At 52.0% G+C, this 9,363-nt stretch overlaps 1 protein-coding gene across 2 annotated transcripts in view; it reads right to left on the reverse strand.

The window, feature by feature from the left end:
• Window positions 1–9,363, reverse strand: part of CDC42 (cell division cycle 42) — a 13,535-nt gene that overhangs the window by 3,913 nt on the left and 259 nt on the right. For both annotated transcript variants that reach the window (XM_010146260.1, XM_010146261.1), the window contains exons 2-4: window positions 4,714–4,786; window positions 2,279–2,388; window positions 1,974–2,171 (exon numbers count right to left, since the gene is read on the reverse strand). In XM_010146260.1, coding sequence (XP_010144562.1) covers window positions 1,974–2,171; window positions 2,279–2,388; window positions 4,714–4,786 — 381 coding nt within the window. The remainder of the gene's footprint in view (window positions 1–1,973; window positions 2,172–2,278; window positions 2,389–4,713; window positions 4,787–9,363) is intronic.

Consider the following 9,363-nt stretch of genomic DNA (forward strand, 5'->3'; position numbering starts at 1 on the left):
AAAAAAAAAAACTAACCAACAACATGCTCTGGCTCCGTGATTTTATGGTTACCTGCTACTGTGGTGTCAAAGTCATTTGTAAATGAGTTGGGAAATAAAAAAAAACACCCTGGACTGCAGAGGTGAATGCAGAGATGGAAGCCAAGGTAAGGAGAGACTGAACTACCCAGCTGAGTCTCGCTTCAGTTGAAAGCGGCTACTACAGCATTGCCTTGCAGGTAGGAAAACAAACCCCCGGGCAGGAGAGCCGGCTGCCTTCCGTGTCCAGCAAAGCTGCCTGCTAGATCTCTGCTGAGACTTCCACAACCCTTCACAGATAATCTACAGTTCTGCTGGCAGCTATTGCTGACAGACCAGGAAAAAGGTGTTTTGTGAGGGGAGCCAACAATGGAGGAAGGAAGAAGAAGAGAGCAGATGCAAACCGACTAGTCGTCAGGTGAGAAGGCTTCTGAACCCTCCTCCCAGGTTACGCTTGGCTCCTAAAACCACCAAGGGCTCTAGGAGCACTATGCTCTGGAAGAAATTCGGGCTGAGCTTCCAAGCGCATAAAGCCATTCTCTGCCACAGATACAGTTTAGTCTATCTGGAAACAAAAAGAAAGGGTAAACACTGACATTTGTCATCATATCAGCTCTCACTCCAAGCGCTTCCATGCAATTTGAGCAGACTAAACATGGCAAGAGTCAGGCTACAGAGGAAAGGGTCTCAGTGAGCAGTACGGGACGAGATGTCCTGGTACGTATTTATCTAACCAGCAGCTTCGACAGCCTGGTCAGCAGCAGCAGTCAGGGTGTGCCAGACCCACCTCACATGGTATTTTGGGACTGAACAGATCTCAGAATTACAGCTCAGGCACAACCCTCAGCTCGCCTGTGGGCGGGAGGGAAGCACAGCCAAGGCCTCCTTTTGATCGGGGATTCCCAGGATGAACCGCAGTGGGCCCCGGCACACCTCCAGCACAAGGGTCCTGCACAAACTCAGCAAAAGCCTCTTCCTTCTCAGAAAACAGTCAGGCAAACCTCTCTTAGAAAAAAAGGCTCAGGATCCCAAGAGTCAACATGCCATGTGGGCAAAGAGGGCAAGGGAAGCCAACGACAGGCGCTGTGGAGCTGGGCAGCCGAGTTTGTGCTCAAGATACTGGAGGTGAGGGCACAGCCCCAACTGGAAAGAGCGAAGGGCTCAATGCTGTGCGCCCCTGGGCCACGCTCATCAGGCAGGGACAAACTTCACACTGCAGCGTGAAGGAAATTGTTCAGGAGTCACAGTCAGTTCTGCAAGTGCAGGCACGCCGGGCTGCAACGTCCCGGGGCACCCCCAGCCGAGGCAGGACGCCTGCGAGCTGGTGGCTCCATCCACCCCACCCACTACTCCTGTCTTAAAGGGTTCCTGGTTCCAGGCTTCCTGGCCTCAAATCAGCTTCTCCTGCACTTGGCTTTAGACTCATGCTCACAGGTCAGTTCACACATCCCCACATCGATGTCTGAAGAACTATTTGTTATTTTTTGTTTCAATGGAACTTCCACCTTAAGGCAGACACAGGAAACGGCTCATCACCAACTGCACAGGAAGAGAGAGGAGCTCTCTGCTGTGAAGGCTTCTAGTCTTAGCTGACTTCTGAGAGGGTTTTTCTCTGCCTGCTCTCCTCAGCAGCAAGGTGTGTTCTGTGTCCTAACCCCCTTGTTGTCCATAACACCCCTTCTAAGCACTCAACAGCGTCCAACACGAAAGCAAACAGCGAGCGCACCCCCCTCCATCACCCCTCTACACCAGGCCTAACCTCCGCAGACTGATTTTCTTTCTACCACTGCCAATTCCTCGTGCCTCAGAACAACAGGACAAAGAGAAAGCTGCTGCGGCACCAGCAGAAACAGAGCTCACACCCTTTCATGTCCATATTGAGCTGGTTTTCCCTGTAACTGAAAAAAAAAAGCGTGCATACAAGCAAGCGGAAAGGGCGCAAGGCCAAGCCTCACCTGCGTCAGCGCAGAGCACTCCACGTATTTGACAGCCTTCAGGTCCCGGGCCAGTTTTTCAGCCGTCTCTGGAGTTATGGGCTTCTGCTTGTTCTTGGCAAGTTTCTCAATTGTTGAGGGATCATCTCTTAGATCAATTTGGGTCCCAACAAGCAGGAAAGGAGTCTTTGGACAGTGGTGAGTAATTTCAGGGACCCACTAAAGACAGAGAAGACACAATTTTTGTTACTACCCACCCAAGATACCTGATCAGATGGTTCTGAAATCACCGCAGCAGCTCCCTGTATAGGCAGAGTTTGACCAACCTTTTCTTTCACATTTTCAAATGAAGAAGGAGACACCACAGAAAAACAGACCAGGAATACATCTGTCTGGGGATAGCTGAGGGGCCGTAATCTATCATAGTCTTCCTGACCTGCAAGAGGAGAATATTAACACGGGATTAAAGCCAGGCAACGAAAAGCTGCCCCTCGCCAGGGTCAGAAGGCATATTCCAGCACCACGGCATCGCTGGGACTAATCTCAACTCTTCAGCAAACTCACGAGCCCTGAACCCAGCCCCTCGGCGGTCTGGGCTCCCAATGCAGAGGTCATTCAGTTGCTTTGTAACAACGAGCTGCTCAGAGTTGCAGGAGAGCTGGAAAGTCTGGCAGGAGCGTGCTCTAGCCCCTCTGTAGCTCAAACACCCTCAGGCTCCCCAACACTCTTCTCAGTCGTAACAAAATGACGCACGACGTCAATCTGGTTCTAGTTGAGGTCTTCTGCACCTAGGCCTCTGTCAGAGGTAACATGCCACCAAATGTCACTACCCTGCAGTGGTGGGGGGAAACTAATGTTCACTATGAACGCATGTTCTCTAGAACATTCTGACTCATCCTTACGAGCACCCAAAGATGTGTCCTCCAACCTGCAAGAGGAAGATGCTGCTGTCACAGGTGACAGCGTGCCCAGGCCATCCAGCAGCGCTCCCTGAACACGTGCCACAGTCCTGGTGTGGGCTGTGTCCTGGAAGCAGCGAGGCTCTTCCCTTCAGATCTGGAAGGGAGGGGACAGTCCCTGCATAGACCCAGCAGCCTGACTCCACCTGAGCATATCCTTACGCTGCCTCCTCTCCAGTCAGAAGCCTCTGTTGTAAGGAGCAAACCTGGCACTGAAGGAGCTGCTGTATTTGTTGGCAATCAGATCAGAAACACTCCTTCACAGCGCCTCAGATGTCACCCGATGCTCTGTCGCCTATCCCACGGGACAAAGATCCCGAAGGAGCTGACGCTACACCGGGGACACCTCGGTGGAGAAGATCTACAGCTTCAAGGTGGAGGTCGAGAGGGCCTGTTACAGCCGCCATGCCTGGCTGGACACAGAGGTGCTAAGCATGGACCAACATCTCTCTGGAATTCACAGACTGCTCCAAAAAGCTTTGTCTTCATCCAACAGGTTCAAAACAAAGGCTTTTGTAACTGGACAGTTAGTAGGGGAAGTTTCACCCGCTGTTAAATCCCACAGCTTGTGCCAGCAAAAAGCAGGTGACCTTTAGAGAAGAAAAGCCCAGCTCCGAAAGGAAAGTCTTTGTGTTATGAGTGCGTAGAGTCACCTGCAAGCACTGCAGCCACGCGGGGAGTTTTCAGAATCACTAGCTGGGATCCTGCGCTCCTGTGGACAGACAGCACAGCTACAGACCCAGAGGAGCCCAGCAGAAACAGGCAGAGAAGGACCTAACACAGCTTGGTCCGACGCTGGGCCCAGAACGTTGCAGTTGAGTACTGGGCCCTACAGCAGCCACACAACGTGGGTCAGGAAGGAGCCTCTCTTCTCCCCAAACTAGGGACTCTGCGGCAACTAAATCACGTTTGGGAGAAGAGTGTGAAGGGCCAACTGAAGCTATAGAGGTTAACTGGAAGCATAAGATTATTTCATTAATCAAATAAGACATGACGCATCTGTAAGAACACAGCTGGAACCAGACTAAGTTCTCTCCAGACAGTTTTAGATAACGGCTTATCAGCTCGGCTCTCTGGAAGGGCTCTCGAAGGACAGCATATGACACCAGATGCTGCCATACCCCCCCAGGTGTTACTGCGGGTTGGGGACAGGGTAACCGGCAGCTGAACCAGTTTCCACCCTTTCCTGCCACATTTTCACACGTGTGATGTGTGTAGCTGTGTAATCACCGCCCATTTCTCCAGCCAGAAGCTGAGATACAGTCTAATAGCCACAAACAAAGACACCTGCAGATTTACTTTTAATTGTAGAAGGCACACAGGGAAAGGGCTTATGGAACTCCACACAACACCCCCATTTCAACCACGTTAAGGACACAGACATGTTACATGCATATCTGAGATGCTCTAATGTTAGTCGTTCCGTCCTGACATCTTGTCACAAAATAAGCTAAACAAAACCCACGTACAATCCACATATTTGATTCAACACAATTCTTTCCTTAAATTCTGTTCAAAAGATAGAAACCCCATTTCCTCCAGTTACTGCCTAGATCAGAGGTGGAAGTTTGAACCCTGCCCTCTGGTGTCACAAAACAAACCAGTTCTAAAACAAGAGGAGGTGGGCGAGGGGGAGGTGGTGCTGGTGCTTGTTTTTTAAATGAACTCAATTTAGCAACTCCCCAAAAGTCAGGAAAGAAAATCAAGAAAGATTAAAAAAACCCCAACTGTATGTCTCCATGTTCAACATCACCTCGACCAACTCTGGGGCATCACAAGGACACGAGCACTTGGTTCCTCACCTGCAGTATCAAAGAGGCCGAGGGTGTAAGGCTCTCCTCCGATCATCACCGTTACAGCATAGTTATCGAAAACCTGGGAAGAGAAGAGAAACATCGTGGAGGATGTGAACAAGCCATCTCCAACCCACCACCTGCTCACTTTGCCAAGCCACCTCGCATTTGTACCAGAGCCACTCGCACAGGGCAAGAGCGGCTATCAGGCTGTTCCCAGGACCGTTCCATTCGGAAGAGGGGTGCAGGAGCTGGTTCATGAGGTATCCAAAGCAAAGGCACACCAGGTACACCACTGGGGTGCCGCAGGGTAAAAGCCACTAAGCAAAACACCTGCACCAGCTCTTGCCTCTAACTGCAGAGAAGTTCCCCACATTGCCACGGACAGGGCAGCCTTCGCACTTAGGCTGACACAGGAGACACGTCCCCACAGTCAGACCCAGTGAACTTCAGTCCTGCCCTTCAGGGCACAGACCCGAGTCCTCTGACGTTCACCTTCCTGAACATCTAGGGAATTCACTAGAGTCCATCTCTCCACAGGAGTTTATCCTCCATCTTTGGGGGAGGTAATACAGCTGGTCAAAAGCTCACTGTCAAATTCACTGTCAATCCACACAGAGAATCCAGCTCCAGAAGACCAAGTTACAACATCTCTGTGCAGCACCTGGCACAACCGTTCTGTCCTCAAGGGCAGACCCGCTGCGCAGATCAGAAGTTAACACCACCAGAAACGCTTCACTCAGTAACTTGTTCCCAGCACAACTGAGCATAAAAGACCTCCCCAAAACCACCTCCACCGACACCCACACGCTGAGCGTTAAGGAGAACACGTCTGAGGGCAGGACCCTTCACTGCAGTAACTTCAGAACTGCAACAGATGGTACTGCAAAGAGCACCTCTGACAAAAAAAAAACCCTTCCCACTGCAAACCAGCCCAGCCTGTCCCTGCAAACTGTGCTGTGAGGTCACTCGGCCTCACTGGGCTGAGATCGCTCATCAAGAGGGAAGCTCAGCTTCCACACGGAACTGAAGCCTGAGCAGCTGCCACTGCTGAAGTGAGCCGCAGTGTTGAAGAGGCCAGCAGTCCCCTCCACAGCTTTCCACAGAAGCGAGGGAGGGAGGGATGTGCAGAAAGAAGCGGTCAAAGCATCTATTAACAGGGCTTTAGGAAGGGCTTAGGCCCTCGAAAAAATCCCACTGAAAAACCAAGCTAAGACCAGTGGGATAGCGCTTCAAAGCGGAACTTCCAGGAGCCCAGACCTGCCTCTTCCCACCTACCCGCCCTGCTTAAAGCCGTACCTGACACCACGCTGATGTTCTCAGCTTTTCACAACCCCCCCGTGACTGAGAAAGCAGCTCTAGCCCTGGCATGGCCAGCCCCACCGCATCAGCCAGACGCAGAAGACCAGCTCTCATACTATTTGGGTTAGCATTCCAGATTCTGAAATCCTGCAAGAGATGTCACCATGGACCTCTGTGCCCTGCAGCCCTGCACCGAGCTCGCCTCACTGAACACCTGAGTGTCCAGCTGCAAATACGACCCTCTGGCTGGAGGAAGGCGGAGGCATTTCACAGAGTGTGTTCTATACACCACAACTTCAAGATCCCAAAGGACCAGTCGGGATGAGAACTCCTCACTGCCAGGGACGAACAGGGAAACGGCAGCTCCGCGCTGACAGTCAGAGCATTTGCTCTTCCAGACGTCAGAGGATGGTCGGCAGCTTAATCCCCCCAAAGACATCTCCTCATTTCCACCCAGCAAGAAGGAGGTTGATAGCACTACCTGCAGCTGCCTGGCCGGGGATCAGCATATGCTCTCCCTCGTCAAGGACTGTTTAAGCCCCCCATCTGCAAAATGGATTTGTAACCTATTTGTTTTCTTTTAAGGTACAGCCACCACTGCAAAGTTCTGGGGCACAGCCCTAAGGAGGCCAGGGTCACAAAGCCTTCAGACAAACTTGGCACCTACGTTCTCCCAGCGCAATCCCAAACAATGTCACCCCCAGTTGTGCGGACAGGCTGAAATCCAGAGGAACAATGAGCCCGACAAGAAGCTTCAACTCCTGCCAGTGCCACACAGCCCAGCCTGCAGCACGAGCTCTCCTCTCATGGGACTCACACCACATCTGCCACCACCCAAACACTGCCAGTGCCCTCCCATGTTTTTTTGAGAACAGCAATGACATCAAAAACACCAGCTGACAAACCACGTGTGGTACCAGTATGAAACCCACCTCCCACCGGGAAATACCCTCAAGAAATAAAGGGCTGCAAAACCCAGAGCCAAGCGAGAGAAACCAACCCAGGGGTCTGAGCTGGAGCATCCTCCACTGATGGTCTGGCCATGCTGCTGCACAGGTACAACCAGTTCACACAGGCCACTCCAGCGCCTGCGCCCGCAGAGCAGCTCTGCTTGCAGCCAGCCCATTGCTGTCTGCTCCACTGGACACCCCCAGGGCAGGACGGTGCCACCTTCCTCCCCAGAGCGTTCAGAGAAGCTCCTGCAGCTGCATTCCCCGGGTCTGTCACCACGCTGCCTTGAGCTGCCACCAGTGTTTACCAGGGTCTCAAACCAGCACTTTCTCTCCAGGTTCTGATCCTGCTTAAATGTTTCTGTTCAGCAGCTGGAGTCCTGCCCACTGCACCCCGGGATCCTCGCTCAGGCACAGACACCCTGGAGACACAAAGGAAGCTCTGTGACTCTCAGCCTGCTTTCACCTGGGAACAACGTGTGCTGCTGTATTTCTTTGCCCAGTTATCAGAAGTTTGAGCTGGAATATCAGGTCACTTCCCAGTTTCCAGAGCCTGAAACACGCCTCTGGGCCTTACACAGAATTAGGAACAGGCTTGTGATATCCCCAGAGAAGAGAGTTCCTCAAGCTGTGAGGTCTGGAGGTAAAAACCCATCCAGGAACACGGGACGGTTTCAAAGGGGGCTGTCAGTGAGCCCTGAACACCCCTCACTGGCAACTACCTTCGAGGAGCTTCTTCCACGTGGCTTGTTAGCAGGGATTCACGACAGCACTACCATCTGCAGAGCAGCAGGACTGACGCAAAACACACAGCTTAACATCATCATGTTTTTCGATATAATTAAGGGTCGTGTCACTCTGGGTAAGTATAGAAACACCCACTGCCTGAACTCACTCACCACTTGCATTTGGTCTTGACCACAGAAAACGGCCTAAACAGGGCCAGGAGACTTCCACTGGTGCAGCACGGGACATGGTTCTCCTAAAAGCACCACGGCAGGATACTTGACACCACCCTCAAAAACTTGAGAATGACAAAATGCCGTTTCAAACACAACTTCTTCTCTAGCAGCCCATAACAGAGGACCAACGTGAGAGAGCCTGAACTTGGGTCTCCACGCCCTCAGGTTCCCAACAGAGGCTCTGCACCCCACCGGAACAGCCCCAGGTCTGAATCCTTTCACCTTCCGCTCCTGACCCCCAACTAAACACAGACATTTTCATTCTGTGCAAGTCTGTCCTATTCTGAAGGAACCCCAATCAGAGCAGCTGAAGCTCTCTGGACAGCGTACAGAGCCAACACCTCACACGGAGGCAATGAAGGTCCCTGCAACTCCTTTTCCACAAAGAGGACAGTTTAAGGAAGTAGCTGCTCAGAAAGAACTATCAGCTACCCGACATCTCAGAGGAGCCTCAGATGAGTCTGTTCTTGAAGCTGCTTTATAATGGTGAAAAAGATCATCGACCCGTTCCCCTGCAGGTGTTCGAGCTCTGGCAATGCATTTCCAGACCCAAACCTCTCTGAGGCACCAGGGTAAACTCTTCAGTTTGTGTATTAGTAAGAGATGGCCTTTTCCAGTCCATAACAGAGAAAAACAGTAAAAAGATCCTCCAGATGTCTGAAGTTTTTTTGCAGCGACCTCACTAAGAAGCGGAACCACCTCGGTGTCCACATCCTGATCAGGCACAAGCAGTAGCAGGAAGAACAGCACTTTTCCAACAGAAAGATAACGCACATGCCTCACAAGCAGTCAAACCACTCCCAGCTTATCCTCAGGCACACCAGGGGATTCAGCACCTCAGGAAACGAGCCTGTGAAACTCAAAAGGCTACTCAGCAAGAGTCTACACACAAAGCTGGCCAACGTCTGGAAGCCCAAACGATTGAGACTGCTCAGGCTAAACCCAGACACAGGGCTTGTGCTTGGCCAAAGTTAAGCCGCCACGCTCCGTAGTTCCCTGCACAACCTCTGCATCTTTCAAAGCTGCAGAGCACACATGAGCATCAGAACATAACTGCAGTCACCAGCTACTGCACAGCATGAAACATTACCCGCCTGAGCATGAAGACGGGCAAGAACTAAGAACTGCTGCTGCTGCTTCCCAGCCCTAACAACTGCAAATTGTCTTGTTCACCGAGTGCAGCTGCGGCCGTGGGCCAGCAGAAGCCCCGATTCCACCAAGCAGTCAAGCAGCAGGACCTGCGCAGACACCGAAAGGCACCCGGCACTACCAGGCAAGGCAAAAGGCCAGACCCACCGATCGTTACTGTTCCACTCTGTGTGAGTCCGTCTCCAACTGGGAAGCAGCCTCTAAGAACCAGTATCAAGGCACACACACCAGCATGGTCAGTTAAAAAGGCAACTCATGCTGCCATACCCCATGATGCCCGAAGAGCGGCTGGCGCC

This window comes from Buceros rhinoceros, unplaced genomic scaffold (assembly GCF_000710305.1).
Source record: "Buceros rhinoceros silvestris isolate BGI_N320 unplaced genomic scaffold, ASM71030v1 scaffold22492, whole genome shotgun sequence".
Classification (NCBI taxonomy): domain Eukaryota; kingdom Metazoa; phylum Chordata; class Aves; order Bucerotiformes; family Bucerotidae; genus Buceros; species Buceros rhinoceros.